This window comes from Dermacentor albipictus, chromosome 3 (assembly GCF_038994185.2).
Source record: "Dermacentor albipictus isolate Rhodes 1998 colony chromosome 3, USDA_Dalb.pri_finalv2, whole genome shotgun sequence".
In the NCBI taxonomy this organism is placed as follows: domain Eukaryota; kingdom Metazoa; phylum Arthropoda; class Arachnida; order Ixodida; family Ixodidae; genus Dermacentor; species Dermacentor albipictus.
The window spans coordinates 112,464,573-112,481,109 of NC_091823.1; the positions used below are offsets into that span (position 1 = coordinate 112,464,573).

The 16,537-nt window shown below is 45.1% G+C and overlaps 1 protein-coding gene across 6 annotated transcripts in view; it reads right to left on the minus strand.

Annotated features, from left to right (window-relative positions):
* Nucleotides 1–16,537, minus strand: part of Pfk (ATP-dependent 6-phosphofructokinase) — a 130,503-nt gene that overhangs the window by 81,406 nt on the left and 32,560 nt on the right. For all 6 annotated transcript variants that reach the window (XM_065440267.2, XM_065440266.1, XM_065440269.1 and 3 more), the window contains exon 8: nt 2,085–2,177. In XM_065440267.2, coding sequence (XP_065296339.1) covers nt 2,085–2,177 — 93 coding nt within the window. The remainder of the gene's footprint in view (nt 1–2,084; nt 2,178–16,537) is intronic.

The window sequence follows — 16,537 nt, forward strand, 5'->3', positions numbered from 1 at the left end:
AAGAGCTGTTCGCAGAATAGAAAGTGTTTGGGCAACGCTGACTTAAAACTGAACAGTTAGTGTTTGAAATGGTAGAGGCCAGCTAGGTGGTTCTGGTTCATGCTCCTTAGCATGAAGGCCTGGAATACCATTTCACAGAACGTTTTCATATAGCTACTTTTAATGAATGGTAACATTACATTTATTTACGCTGTTCATAATGCCAATGCAATATTTTCTTGTGCTTCATGCTTAAAGGGGTCTTGAATCACTCTTTATTGAAGTTGAGAAATGCATTTGACATTAAAACAGACTATTTCAGAAATACTTTGCCAAAAAAGAGTTCTTCAATGTGTTCAGCAAAGTGGAGTTACTGGCAATCAAAGATCACTTGCTATTCCATTTGCAGTGCTCTTGATCTTTCTTCAATGCCTTGCACTGTGAAGGCAACAAAAAAGCAGTGCAATGCTCACAAGGCTCCGCCTACTGAATGTCACCGTGGCGTGCAGTTCTAATTTTTTTGGATGTTCACGTAGATGCCACTATTTCTGTTTTGGCGCCTACGACATGCCAAACTTAGAGGCTATCGATCTAGCTAGCTTACGGCTACGGCGATCTAACTAGCTTACGGCTACGGCGATCTAGCTATCGGCTAGCTTATGGTGTCTCATCCCTTTGCTGTGCTACAGAGTATGCAATTCCTATCAAAATTCAAAATCCAGATTTTCACTTACTTTAGCCTTTTTATTAAACGGTGTGAATAAATATACGCAGCAGCAGTAGGAAGAAGTGCTGTTACAATCTCGCCTGGCTGAGGTGGGTCTTCACTGCAGGAACCGGGAAACAACGACGAAGTCGGGCATAGTGATGATGAAAAAAAGTAGAAAAGATTGTATTCTCTTCATTGGTACATGGATGTGACTCTTATCTGAGTCTCAAGCGGTTCTGATCAACATGGGGGCCAGCACGGCCTTTGTGGTTGCTGACGTATTCTTCGGGAGCCTGCGGAAGTATTAGTGCTTTCGTTGTTCATCCTTTTGTGTCAGCTCGTGGAGAAAGGGGTGGCGCCATCTTGACCTTGTGGTCGGCGATCTCAATCCTGATCTTCTTTTTGCCCTCCTTTGGCACATCCTTTTGTGTCGGCTCATGGAGTGGGGGGGACAGGTGATGTCGTCTTGACGTTGTGGTTGGCGATCTCGATCCTGATCTTCTTTTTGCCCTCCCTTGGCACATCCTTTTGCGTCAGCTCATGGAGGGGGGGGGGGGGGGGGGCAGGTGATGTGGTCTTGACCTTGTGGTTGGCAATCTCCTGATCTTCTTTTTGCCCTCCCTTTGAACATCCTTTTGTGTCAGCTTGGAGGGGGGAGACGGCGGGGGGGTGACACCGTCTTGGAGAAAAGGGCAATTATGTTGACATGGGAACACCCGTTTGAACAATTCTCACACCTGACAGGTCGATCATAACAGCGCACTGATCCAAACACCCTTCTTGATTGGTGTCAGCTATTGGCCAATAGCAGCAGCATATGTGAATCTGTTATATGATGAAATATAGCAGACTGAAAAGAGTGCACAGGAGAAGGCTCCGGTTGAAAAGAGAGTGTTTGAGAAATGGGTGACTCCGTGCTCCCCTTTCGAGCTCCACGCACTGTGCATGACTGCATAATTTGGCTGAGATGTTCACAGCAGCGTATGCTGTCTGTGGACTGTGTTATTTTACCAAGCCGGCGGGGTGCTTCAGGACCCCTTTAAAAAATTTACCACCAGGATTTTAGTGACTGGTGAGCTCTGTAGAAGCTGCCAAGCTTCCTCTTTCTGTGATGGTACATACAGCAAAATTCGGCTCATATTCGCATAGAGAAACACACAACAAAGTCTCATATGGCATCTAAAACCGGAAAACGAAAACAAAAAACAAACACTCTTCCATAAAACGTTTACAACAGACAAACTTTCCAGCAGTAAGCTGAAAAGCAAGGTGTGTGATGACGCTTCAGCATGTGACCAAACTTAAGCCATTCAGGCAATGGTGTTAGGCGGTGCCACAACATGTCTTTGTGCCCAATACATACACTATGAAATATGCTGCAGTTGTAGGCACTCACCAAGATTCTGTCAAAAGCAGACGGGCTCCCTCCTCTTTGGACGTGGCCCAGGACTGTGATGCGAGTGTCCTGCTTCAGATTATCAACTACCACCTGAAAGAGACAGAATGAAATGCAACAAGTCCCAGCTGTTACGACTGCAGCATAAACAAACAGCATGGGCACAAGCATATACAGTATTGGTACGTATTTTTAAATTTATCTCAATAAACCAATTTGTTACCCACAAGATGGTGACTTGATATTGCTCTCGCAAAATGAATCCGCCTGCTTCCTGTTTTATAATAAACTCTTTGTATGCCTGTGTTAATTCATCATTTAATGGATAGGACCAGACAACAACATACGCTTTGTTTACGCCATCAGTCATGAGTTCCTGACGTTATCAGGCTGCTGATTTGGGAACCCACTGGAACAAAGACAATCAAAACGAACAGCATAACACAAGACTGAAAAAGAACCACAGGAATGAAGGAATAAAGTGATGTGTCCATCTGGTTCCTTCTTTGCTCTGTGTTGCATTGTTTGTTCTACCTTATGCCTACTTTTCTCACATACGTGCATGCATACACACACACGCACACACATGCACAAATACAATAAAAACTTCAGCTTTCAAAACCTTTGTGCACCCTGGTACATTGCTCCCTCCTGATGCCTCCAATAACCTTTTACAACAGCTTTTGGTTCATCTTTGGCAACCTTTGAATTGCTTTCAATATGCCTAAAGGGACCCCGAAACAATACTGTCAGTTTCATACAAACCTTCTGAACATTAAGTGACACATTTAGGCGTTCTGCATAAAATTATGTGCGCCAGCTGCCTCCTGCATCCGTCCAGTTGTTTATTGCTACCTGCGAAAGATAGCGGCAGTGAAGTGGGCAACTTTGGCTCACAAGGCACGTGCAATCGAAGCAACGTGTCATCATCAAGGCATCAAGCTACTCATAGAGAAAGTGGCTGCGACCTCAGCAAGCCCGGGAGTTAGCTGCAGCACGTCAGCATATAAGACGCTCGGCTGGCGCAGTAGTGGCGATTGGGGCTGCGCACTGAGCTGTGGTTCCCAGACCTTCCCAGAGTGGGCATTACCTCTTCATGAACCACGTCTGCCAGCGAAGAGAGCGTTGGAGTGTTCTGTTCAAGTCATATCCTCTGAAGCTCTTCTTGCACTACAGGTTGCACAAGCTCCCGTATGACCTCCACACTGTTTCCGAAGACGGCTGGAACTGCGTCTAAAGAAATGATGTTCATTTCCTGGTTGTACATCTTTGATCGCTGTTGCAACGTGCTTTCCATTGTTGTCGCTTCGGAACGAAACTTGGTGACGGTGCGCAGCGGGCGCCGAACCAACCCTGCAAACAGTTTCTGTTTTACGCCCCACATTAGATGGCGCAGTGTCTTGTCCTCGCTCATGTTCGGACCAGCTTGGCGGAATACGTGGGACATGTGTTCTACATACATGGCCACGCTTTCATTGTTCCGCTGGTTTCTTGCTTGCAGGGCAGCTTCGGTCCTCTCCCTGCGGTTGGTACTCAAGTAAGTTGCCAGCAACTCCCGTCGGAAAGCATCCCATGACGCAAATGTTGCTTCGTGGTTTTCAAACCTCAGTTGTGCACTGTTCTCTAATGTGAAGTAAATGTTTTGTATCTTGCACTCTCCATTCCATCCATTGAACTCAGCGACGCGCTCAAAACGTTCCAGCCAGTCCTCTGCGTCTTCAGATGTGTCGCCGTGGAAAGGCTCTGGCGTCATTGGCGAGTTCACAATGAGGTCAGTTGGCATGATTGGAATTGTCATCTCGGTAGCATTTCCATTAGCAGCTGCAGACCCTCTGATACAATCCCGCAAGGGAAAAACTAGGGAGGGCTCAGCACGTAGGCGACGACTGCTGCGTTGGTGAACAGGAGTCAATTCGATGGGTCCAAGTCGCTGCGAGACCGGGCTCCTTTCTCTGACTCGAGAAGGGCTTGAAATCGTTTGCCGGCACCTCCACCACCACCAGAATTGCAACGTACGGTTGAGTGACAGTACATTATTCACTTTATATTGGCAATTGAGCGATGGTACTTTAATCACTTTACGTTGGGCAAACCTATGCCTGACAAACAGCTAAGCGAGAGCCTCCCTAAAACGTCCAAACTCTTTTCGCAAGAGTTCCCCACATCTTCTTCCCTCGTGTCCCGTGCTGATGACACGTTGCTCTGATTGCGCGTGCCTTATGAGCCCGTGTTGCCCACTTCAATGCCGCTATCTTTCGGAGGTAGCAGTAAACAACTGGATGGACGCAGGAGGCGGCTGGCGCACGTAATTTGAAATCACATTGCATCAATACGTATAAAAAAATTCAAGCTGCACTTAGTTATTCCTATGTGGATGAATGTGAAAGCATTGTGACCACTGCGCGATGCTTAGACATTATACCACAATGCAAGGTCGTGGGTTCGATTCCCACCAAAACTCATGCATTTGAGTATTTTAATTAATTAACTATGTTAAGTCACTGTTCATTAATTACCTTCACTTTAATTAACATCCGAAGCCATGGGTTTGACTCCCACCAAAGGTCGAGGGTTCGAGTGCCTTAAGTAACTATATCTTAATGAGAAATTTCTTAATTAACTTTGCCTTAATTAACATCAAGGCTTGTAGGTTCGACACCCACCAATGGTCGTGGTTTCAACTCCCACCAAAGGTTGAGAATTTGATCACTTTTAGGACCATCGGTGGTCATGCCCACGCCGACAACTGCACCGGATTTTGTGCCTCATGAGCCATATAAAGCTTTCGAATTAAAAGTAACAGAAAGAGAATTTCTAACAGTGACTTATCACTACACTCAAGCACTTCTGGCACACAGCAAGTGTCGTCTGCCTGTGTTACAATGTGCTCTGTGTTGACGCGAGCTGCAAGGCTAGTGTTGGTCTCAAGGTTTCTTTTCGCGAGGACTGCAAATATAGCAATTGGCAACATGTCAAGTTGCGACATTGTGTCCCTCTACAAGGCAACAAGTGTGTGGAGTGGCTGCAGTGCATCGAGCTGTCGGGATCTGATCAGCGCCAGGATCTACTCGTTTGCAATCATCACTTCATGCCACAATATTGCTATCACAGCAGAGAGCTTTAGCATGTCTAGTGTTTCGATAAACGCCGGTGAACTGGGCATTTTCCTGAATGGGCGGAGGTGCAAACATGAGTGACCTGCAGGGTGAAGCCACCTGGTGGCGCAGGGCTCAACTTCTACATTGTATTCTGCTTTGCTGCTGGTGTAAATTTTCAGCAGCAGTGTAATTGTGAACACATCTTTTTATATGTTTAAAATGTTTTATGCTTGGTTACAGCAATATTAGCTCTGTGTTTCGCTGGTTGAGCTCTGCACCATGCAGGCTGCTCACATTTACGCCTGCAATTATCCATCAAAACGCCCAGCTCACCTATGTTTACTAGAATTTTGGACATGCTCGGCACTGTGACAGAATGCTCGCAACGCACTTTTTTTTTTGTTGTCAGTGCGATCGTGACGCCTCGAAGGCTTTTTGTAGGGACCTCTGTGTATTCTCTGTCCCGCATGTGCATTGAGAAGCTTACTAAGAAGGCTGGGGTGCAAATACTTTGAAATATGTGGTGTCTCTGTGCAATCCTGTGTCCAAATTGCTGACAGTGTATGTGTGCCAACAGCGCTGTGTGGCACAGCGGAACAACCAACCAGCTCGTACACCCTGTCGACGACTTCGTGCCGCTGGTGAATGGGTGACAAGCTGCGACAATCACAAATGCATCTTAACTTGATGCCCATGCTTGACTTGATTTAAATGACACCTGTCGTGAATGCACTAAAGGAAATGCAATGAGCGCCTTGGGCACATTTGCACCAGGCGTCATTTATAGCAAGTCAAGCATGGGCTTGAAGTTAAGATGCATTACTGAATACGGGGGTTAGTTTGCAAGAAAGTTGCATCTGAAAAGTCTGCATACGTTTAGTGCAATTGGAATCATCTGTCTTGAGCAGGGACTGGTGACATTGCGTACACCATGACCACCCTTTACTGCCATCGGTGAGTGAAATACCGCCTGACCAACAGCGTTACAATTTTAAGTGTGAAATGCAAATGCGCGACCATGGAGGAACCAAGCCAATACAGAGCTTTTGATTTGCCACTGGTGCTGCTCTTGGTCAAGTGGCATTGACCATTTGGGAATCCTGTGATATCGTATGGATGTGGTATTCTCTGCTACTTGCAGTTTGTGTGAATTTCGTGAGCCAGCAAAAATGGCAAAGCACTACATGATAGCAAACCTTCTGAAATGTGGGTGGCACACAGTCAAGCAAAATGAAAGCTTTCGACCACCTACATCGTTGTCAAGGGTGATGTCATGGAGTTCTTTTTTTTCCTAAAAATCAACTAGAACTGGACAACAGGGGCGGAGCCAAGGGGGGCGGGGGGGGGCTTATGGGGCTTCAGCCCCTGCCCCCACGCAATTTTTTTCATGCTGTCATGCGCCGCCGACCAAAATAACCCTCGGCGCCGGAAATAATGCTCGATTTTGTCTAGAATGTCCTTTTCATGCTCAAAAGGACATTTTAAAGCGAACATTGCGAAATCAGGCTGGATTGTATGGCAACGCCCATGCACCGAGAGTCACATATCGTAACGCAAGGAGCTCCATCCGAGCACGAAGTTTCAAAGGCCTTTGGATGGCGAGTGGGCTCGTCACGGCATCTTGCGGAGGCCGCGGAATCTAGGGAGCGCTTGGATTTAAATTCTGAAACTTTATTGGTATAAAGTTCTCATAAACTTTTGATGCAAAAGGTGCACTGACATTACCAAAGTCGTGCTTTAGATTTTCAATGCTGAAAACACGTGGGTTTAATGGTGTTACAAACATGTGACGCCAAAAGTGCATTGACTTTTCTAAAGACATACATCGTACCATACTACGAGAGAAGCCAAATCAACACACTATCAGACAAGTTGACAAAGCACACAGTGAGGTCTGATGAGACGAAGCGTTGTGGTGGTTCACTTGTGCCGTCATGCCACAGAAAAGAATATCCACCTCTCTTTATCCTGTGCCAAAGCATCCATGTCAAGACACTAAAGCCAGCAAAGGTAACTACGTTCTTATTTATTTTTCTACTTGGCCTTCTATTTGCAAAGACAGATTGAGCCTCTCTCTCTCTCTCTCTCTCTCTTTTTTTTTTTGTTCGAGCTACTTGCGGGCTGCCGAACCAGCCAGACCACATGCGTTTTTCTCGGGCTGCATCGACCACCGTGCGGTGTACTTCGATGCGCGTTCGTTTTTCTCTGGCCGAGTGCATTTTTTCCTGGCGGAGTTTTGGACGCTTTCTGGCTAGCAGACGGTAAAAATAAACAATGCGTGGTCGCTCGCCGCCATCACTACGGGGACTCGGCAGATTGCAACGTGTTCACTTGAGCGCAACCTCTCCGGAAAATTTTGTCTCGCTAGTGCAGGATATAGAGCAGTATGCGTATAGTTCTCCGTGGGCCATGCTACTCACGTTTTCTTCAATATTCCTTTGGTAGCCACACTAGGTGCTCAAAGTAGGTATTCGATTGTAGCCAACATGCTTTCTTTGCGTTATTTCATTTTGGCGCCCCCCACGCCACAATGGAAAAAAAAAAAAGACTGCCGCAGCGCAGCGAATTGTCGCATGGTGAAAGTTCGATTTTATTACTTCTTTTGCGGAAGGTAATGGGCCACGGGACGCTTCAGTTGCTGGATACTCTTATTATATTATTGCAAAAGCAGTGATATGGACACTCCAGGCACATTCCGCCGTCGCCATCGCCCTCATGTTCCGTATAAAGTCCAGGGGCGGTAACATCAAGACTGCACACCGCATGCTGTATGTGCGAGTGAAAGCATAGGGGGGGGGGGGGGGAATGGGTGAGCAGACGATGGTGGCTCACTCTTGTGTGCGCAAGGGAGAAAAGCGGGTAGGAAGCGGGCCACCTTTCATCACGTGCCATACATTGGGGTAGTGGATGGGGGGGGGGCTGTGATCTGTGCATCTGTGGTTGCGCAACATGTTTATTTGCCTTGTTTGACGCATCATATATAGTGACTTTTTCTTATATATGTAGATATATTGCTTACACGTATATTTAATTATCTTGTTGCGACATTTTGTGTATACGTGCAGTGAACTTTCTTTCCAGTGACATGTTTTTGCCCTTAATCAAGCTGTATCTTTGCATTTGTATGTTACATTGTATCTTCGCATTTCTTATGCACAAAGGCGAGTCAAAGGAAAGTGAGCCAACCCACCCTGTACAGTAATGGTTCGGTTCATTATCTGCAAGACATGCACGTGGCACAGAGGCATCTCTTATTTACAAAAGGGACACGCAGGTGTGAGGATCAAGGTTCTTTAATGCTCGCATACACAGGGTTGAACATGGTTGTGCGACATAATGGAAACTCCAAAAGTTTAACAGCGTGATGTTGTGAGGTTTTTGAGAGATGAAGATGTTTCCCAAAAAGAAATTATAATAGTCAGTGATTCTAAAACCGCCATTTTAAATTACGCAAAGGGGCGCATTTCGCCGGAATCACAACGTATCCTGGCAAACTTCTGCGATGAGCGGGTTGTCCATATCATCTGGGCGCCTGCGCACTCCTCCCTCCCCGGCAATGAGGCGACCGACACCGTGGCTCGAGGACTCACAAGCCGAGCCACCGGGGTGCCGCGGCTGGGGCTGACAGGGGACCGGATGGTTGGCTACAGGGAAATAACTAATCATTACAGATTGGGAAGGGTGCGTTTTCCTCCCGCACACCCATCACTTAATAAGCAGCAGGTGGTGGCATGGCACCTCCTTCAAACAAATACATATCCAAATCCGGTGACTTATAATCATTATTACCCAGAACAATATTCGCTCAATTGTAAATTTTGTCAAGAAAGGGCGGACCTGGATCACATTATGTGGGCCTGCCCTCGGGCGCCCCGAGAGGGCCAAAAAATTCAGGATCGGAAGCAGTGGGAGACCGTGTTGCTCAGCTCGGCCCCCAAAGACCAACTTTTGGCTGTCCAGCAGGCCGAAGATGCCGCTAGAGCTCAAGGGCTTCTGGCCGCCATCCAGGCGGGGTTGGCCCCCCCACCAATCTGCCAGCTATATAAATAAAGGTTATTTCTCTCTCTCTCTCTCTCGCCGTATGGCTGCCGTGTATGTTGAACAGCGCATTTCATTGGCCACTGTGAACCGTTGCAGCAAACTGTTCAAAGAACGACGTGAAAGTTGCAGAGACGATCCAAGACCGGGCCAAAGCCACCGAGCAATCACACCCAACAAAATTGCAAAGGCTGGTTAGACAAGAACGGAGGATAAGCATCCATGAATTGGCAGGGCGTGTGAACATCAATCACAGTTCAGGTCACACCACAATTCTGGAACATCTTGGTTTTCAGCTCTTGTGTGCGAAATGGATGCCCAAGATTTTGAACCGCCGCCAGAAGGAGAGGTTCGGTGCTGCCTTGACTCATCTAATCAATCCGGTATCACGATGAGGTTGAGGAATTTTTGACTGCACTTGTGACTGGGGACGAATCATGGTGCCACTAGTATGAGCCTGAAACACGACGGCAAACCTTAAAGTGGAAACATTTGAATTCACCACCCCCAAGAAAAGCAAAGGCCGTCATTTCTGCTGGAAAGATGTTGACTTTTTTTTTTCGATCATCAAGGGCCATTACTGATTGAATTTGCTAAGCCTGGAGAGACTATCAATAGTTTCCGATATTGTAAAACGTCGGATGGGCTGCGTGTCGCAATCAAGTAGAAACGACGTGGAGAATTGAGGAATGGGGTCATCTTGCTCCACGACAATGCCCGTCCCCGCGTCGCTGATGTCATTAATACAAAACTGGCAAAGTTCAAGTGGGAAACGCTGCAACATCCGCCAACATCCGCCATATCGTGTCTCACATCCCATATATATTTCTTCAGACATTCCTTGGTCAAGTAGGAGTCACCATAACCTTAATATTAGGCCTTACTTTGCTCGATCTAATAAATTTAAATACAGCTTTTTCCCACGTACTATTGAATTTTGGAACTTAATTCCCGGAACAATTAGGTCATTGCCATTAAACAATTTCCTGTTAAAAGTTAACCACAGCTGATTTTATGTATTTTCTTGTTGTTACAGTGTATTGACTCATTCTCGTTTTTGTACTGACTCTCAGCGTTGTTGTTATTTTGTGTTTCATTTGTGTCATCTGCTTTATTCCTTGTGAGTTTTTAATATGTTATTGTCATGTCACCCAATGCTGACACTCTCTAACAAGTATGTTAAAAAATATAAAAATGACTTAATTCAGTTTGAATAGTAAGGAGTACTGTTTACTCAAAAAGAAAACAGAAGGGTAGAGTTAGAATGGTAGAATGCACAGCGAACAAAATATCTTCAAAAAAAAAAAAAGAAGTAAAGCCCATTGCAAATCGAGTCGAACATTCTCAAATACGAATAAAACGGAGATGCATACAGAAGCAAATATTTTCAAATATGAGCTATTTCTATCAACTGATAGCAAGCTCATTGGTATGAGGCCTGAACTTTTGTTACAAGTGCGATTCTCTCTCAAAAGTTGGCAAGTTAACCTCAACTGTCCCGACATACTCTCAGCCCATAAACAACACCTGTCTTGCATTTCACTGCTTTAAATAGTTTACTTTGGTTTGGATGATGGACACCTGATCTCGGCATCAGCCAATATGTTGCTTTTTGAGCTCAAGCTCCTTCAAAGAAGTGGCGGCATGTTTCCATTCCCGTTCATTCCTCAATGCATAAGTCATTTCTTTTTTTGTCCTCTTTCAGCCATGTGTTCACACCACAGACCATCTGAGGCATACTGTTAGTCAGTTGTTTGATTTTGAGGACTCCTTAGGGGACGCGAAAACGTCCAAAAAATGGGTAGTTCGAAAAAATGAATGCATGTCTCTTACTGCCCTTAAAGGCCCAAATCGCCACAGGGACATCCGAAAAAGCTCTGAAGGCCTGCCAGTACACTTATTAGGCATATCAGTGCTTGTACTGTGACAGGAGACGGCGGGTGTACGCGCATATAATTGAGGAATGCATACTGTGTCCCGTGACAATTGCCCCTAGTTTTCATTAGAAAGCTTTCTTGGGGTGCGATATGGACATCACCTATTTGATACATCCATAAATGTACTACTGTGCATACTTCATTCTAACGCACCCTTGATTCTAAATCAGTCACAGTTTTCACAGCCAGAAATTTTCAGGCAGCGCAAGTTGCCACTTTATAATAGGCTTTACAGCAGCATGCACTGCATTGCCACCAAGCCACACCGTAAGGTAATATTCGCATTGCCATGGAATCACACATGAAGGCGAAATTTGCATATAGACAACACCCTGCATTCACTGTTAAATTTTCCTCGTTTACAGTGTGTGCTATACATGCAAAAATACGGTACTGATTTAGCTTGCCAAGACATACTGGTTGCCACAATTTATGCTGCCGTCTAAACTCTGGTTTGCCGGAAATGTGACGCTGATGCCATAATACTGAAATAGTAACTGAATTTAGCAGCCTTGCACATAAGGTGGGGGGTGACATTGAGGCTAAGGATTCTGGGAAAAAAAACCTCGCCTTATATTCGAAAAAGTCGACAGTCACTTTAGCATACGCTAAAGAGGATGAAGGCAAAAGCATGCGCGCTCATGAGCCATTCATTAAATTATTTGACATTCTCATTCGAATGCATTGTTACTTGCTATTACTTTCTCCTACCGAAGGTCATGGGTATGAGTGCCTTAATTAATTATATTTTAATTAACTATGCCTTAATTAACACCAAAGGTCAAGAATTTGACTCCCAGTAAAGGTCGTGGGTTTGAGTGCCATAACTCAAACCAAGTTACGTGGGTTCAACCATCAATGGTGGCACGATCAATTTTGGTGTCATTGAGTTTTGACCCCACCAAAGTTCGATGGTTTAACTCCCACCAAAGGTCCCACGTTCGAGTGCCTTAATTAACCTTGCCTTAATTAGCACCAATGGTCGAGGGTTCGAGTGCCTTAGTTAACTTTGCCTCAAAGGGACCCTGAAATGATTTTGACAATTTCGTACAAATGTAGTGAGTCGTTAGAGTAGGTCCTTCTGATCATTAATTGACACATATAAGTGCTCCGCATAAAGCGTGTAATTTATTATAAGGTTTTAAAAATGTACATCGCTGCCGATCGCAGCACACTGCTCGGCTCAATTTTCAGCTGCCCCTACCCATTTGGCGTAAATTGCCCTAATGACATCAGTAGGGAGAGCTATCCGATTGGCAGCCCAGAGCGCATCATCGATAATTTTTCCAACTTCATGGTGAACAAATGTTGTTCATAATAGTTGGAATGTTAGTTAATTTGTTTCTATAAAAAGAAAGTAACAGAAAGAGAATGCACAGGAACAATTTTTCAGTACACTTTATCCCTTCCAGCACACACAACATGCTCTGTCTTTACGTGAGCTCCGTGGTCAGTGTCGATCTGTCTTTTCATGAGCACCATGAATCGCCTTTGTTGCATTGTGGGCTGCAAACGTAGCAACTAGCAATATGTCAAGCTGTGACATCTTATCCCTCTGCAAGGCAGCAGACAAGCAGAGTGGCTGCAGCGCATCAGACTATCATATCCAATCGACGCCAGGATTTGTGCATTTGCGGCCGTCACTTTACACCGGAGGATTACTACCATAGTAGTGTTTCGCGAGTCTGGTATCCGAGTAAATGCAAGCGCGAGGGAAATGGGCCTGGCTGTTTGACCAGCGGTAGCACACTCTCAAGTTCAGCAAATGGCCACAGAGGGCGAAAAAATCGACCGCGCGGCGCTGCTAAAGAAACAGGCATAGTACACCAATTAAAAAGGTTCCCCGTTGAGCACATTATCTCCCGCTAGAGGCGCCGTAGTAAGCGCAATTTTAACCTACAAACTTTCTTCTACAGTAAACGAAGCGTTTTTATTGCATGATAAAGACTACAAAATTATGATTCCTAATTTTACATTGTACTTTTTATTACCAACTTTGTTGTTTTTTGTCATTTTAAACGCAAAATAGCGTTCAGCATCATCGACCTCCCACGTGACCTCCGGCCTGGATTTAAAATTTTTACCGGTATGTTCGCCTGCACGGCAGGTACAGATTTCTTGGTTCGTACATTGGTTGGTTATTTTGTGCTAACACCAGTTTATTGCGCTTCGATATCTCGCGTTATTTAACTTGGAGTGTAAGCCTGAAAGCTAGGTTTCAGTCGTGAGCCATGTGGAACATGTCTGCATCGAAATGGGAGCCGGGTCTTGCTGCGACTGGGGACAGCCATACCGGTGAGTCATTTAACATCACTGCTTCAATCGCTATGTAATTTATTCGTCTCGTTAACTTACAGGCGGAGGTAAGTTAACGAACTAGATGCTGCATTACATAAGGGCAGTCAGGACCCTCCGTTGCTGTTTGCGAAATAAACTTTCAGTTGCGAGGCCATCATTCTGCACACATTCACGAAAGAGAAACGATATCGGAACGCGCGTCACATTTTTCATCTCGTTGTAGCCGTAGCCATAAGTGACTGAGTTGCCTTATCAATATATTTTTTTTCGAGTCCGCTGGCAACTTCTTTCGTTCACAGAACCGAATAACCTTTTGATAAACTGACGCTAAAGTACTGAATTTAATGTATTAAACAGTTGCACACATGATAATTCACCCATATTTCGTACCTGTTGCTTCCAAATGTTCTTGATGTTCAGTTTGGCTTACCTCAGGACATCTATTTTTGCAGTAGTGAAGTGGTGCATCACGTTCATGCACAAAAAGAATGTATCAATTCTAATACCTTCATGTCTTTCATCTATTTGCTTGTGAAATCAGCAGTGTGATCTATTCTAGGGTATAAACGAGCGCACAAATGTTCTTATTTGTGATCTGAATTTTACTTAAGCTGTTGACATGCATTGTAGTTACGCAGACATCAATTTTACGGAGAGTAACCATATTTATTTACCACCGCTGCTTAAGCACCCTAGAATAAACAGTGTACATTTGCATGTGTTCTGTAGTCACAAACCATTGCAATGTATATGTCGCACCATTTCGCGTTTTATATTGCAAAATTGTGCCTATTCAATTTCTGATGCAGTCAAAATTTCTGTTCCAGACATGCAGTAATGAGGATGGCACCAGTATAAAGCAACACACTCCATGCACTAAACAGAAGCTGCTGCCTGCTACAACAAGGTCATTGTGTGGACTTTGGCTGCTACTACAAGGTAAGCAACACCTGGTTCAGAAATAAATATGCTTGATATATGCTGTATTGGCTTGCTAGTCTTGAGATACATGTCATTTGTTTGTAGCAGATGATATGAACATTTGTTCATGTTTACAGTTCAGCACAATTAGTTCGAACATAAAAGAAAACACTACATGAGTTTGGATAATCTCTGCTGTATCTCATGTGCCATTGTTCTGCCCCAACAGAGTCTGTGCCAAGTACATCTTGGTCATCATGGGAGCCCCCATCTACACCAACAGGAAGGGGCTGGAGCTGAATTCGCAAGACCACGAACAAAGAAGCCATTCCAGAATTATTTGGGTGAGATATCAAGTCTATGGACGACTGTTTCAAGAGTGAAAAGAGCCTACGCCATCATTCCACCAGCACGGATATTGGCCGAGTCATCCAGGTACCTCAACAACAAAAATTATTTGTCTTCAGATGTACCTGCAACCTCTGAACAAGCACAGACGACGCTGGCTAAGAGTGTTCTGTCAGCTTGCCCTCCCTTAGTGAGCTTCCTGGCCTCGCCAATTCTTGCCAAGTATAATTTTGTTTCAATGAATGCAAGCTTCTTCATTCCACATTTTTGTTAGAGATCATTCCTATTCCTCATACAAACAATAAAGGTCAACCGATTCTTTGCTCATACTTAATGCCAGTCACTGTCTAGTAGCATAACATATGTGTAGCAGTTCTTTCTAGTGTATGTTGCCATGTGCAATTCCTCTCCTGAAATAGCTGATGCGGCATTGGCGTGTGTCTTGCATTAGCCTTTACACCGTGTGCTATGTAGCATTTAACTTTTGTTAATGTTTTTGGCTTTCAATGCTTGCAAAGTAGAGTGGCTTCTTTCTTGAATGCAAGCTTTCTCAGTCCCATATTGAATTCCTAGTCTCATTCAGGATTGCTATTCTTGCTCGACAGCCTGTGTTTTTGTGAAGCTACATTGAAGAGATTGATTGCAGAATCTGGTTTCGGCGCTGTCCAACTTGGTACTTGTCACCGTGTTACGTTTCTCATATGTGGGAGCCTGGTAAGTTGCACTGGGAAACAGTCTCTCGAGGCAAGCACCTGCTCCTACAGTCCGCACAGGGACATAGACTGCGAATTTACACGCACCGTGGTTGGTGCTCCCCGTTCCGTCCTTTCCTGCTGCTGCTGCCGTGTGCCAATTTTGCTTGTGGCCTTCCTCGGCCATGATTTGGCGTCAACGGAGACTCTCATACATAATTACATGGTTCTAAGTGTATGAAGTTGATATCCACATGTGTGGAAAGGCCTGCAAAAGTGACTGCAAAATAGTGATGTCCACAAAACCGACCATGTCCATATATAGAGAATGTGGCGGACCAAGTGTGAGTTACACATTAGTGGCATGCAAAAGAACAAAAAGAAACATGCAGATTGGAAAGGCGGTAACGCTAAAATGCCGGGCACTCCATGTCGCTGTTGGCTGTGGCAGCAGATGCTTGCGTCACCCGATTGCTTTGCAATGCAAGTTGCTCATATTCAACGCCGACTGTCGGTGCAAACACGTGGGACACACTGTCCAATCTGCTTGCGCTGCTGGTTGTTGCTTGTTACCAGACTGCAGTGTGCAACGAAGGCAAGCGCTATGCCTACAGTCGGACGGTTCAATGTGCTGCAGGCAACCCGTGTGCGTGTATGCTCACTGTTGTCATGTAGATCGTAGCCAATGCATAGTGCCAATGTATAGATTGAGCGTTATGTTAGAGTATGCTGAAGTGATTTGATTGCATAATCTTGTTTCAATGTTTTCCCACTTGGTCATGGTTGCCGTGTTACATTTCTGGGATGTGGCAGCCTGTTCAGTTGTATTGGCCAACGGCCTCTCGAGGTAAGCACCTGCTCCTGCAGTCCACACAGTGACACAAACTCCCTGTTTACATGTACTGTGATTGGTGCTCCCTGTTTGTCCTTTCCTGCTGCAGCCGTGGGTAAAGTGTGCTTGTGGCCTTCTTTGGCCATGATTTGGTGTGAACAGAGACTATCATACATGATTACATGGTTTGAAGTGTATGAAGTTGATATCCACATGGGTGGAAAGACCTGTAAAAGTGGCTGCGAATTGGCGATTCCCACAAAACAGACCACAGCCATATGGAGAGCAG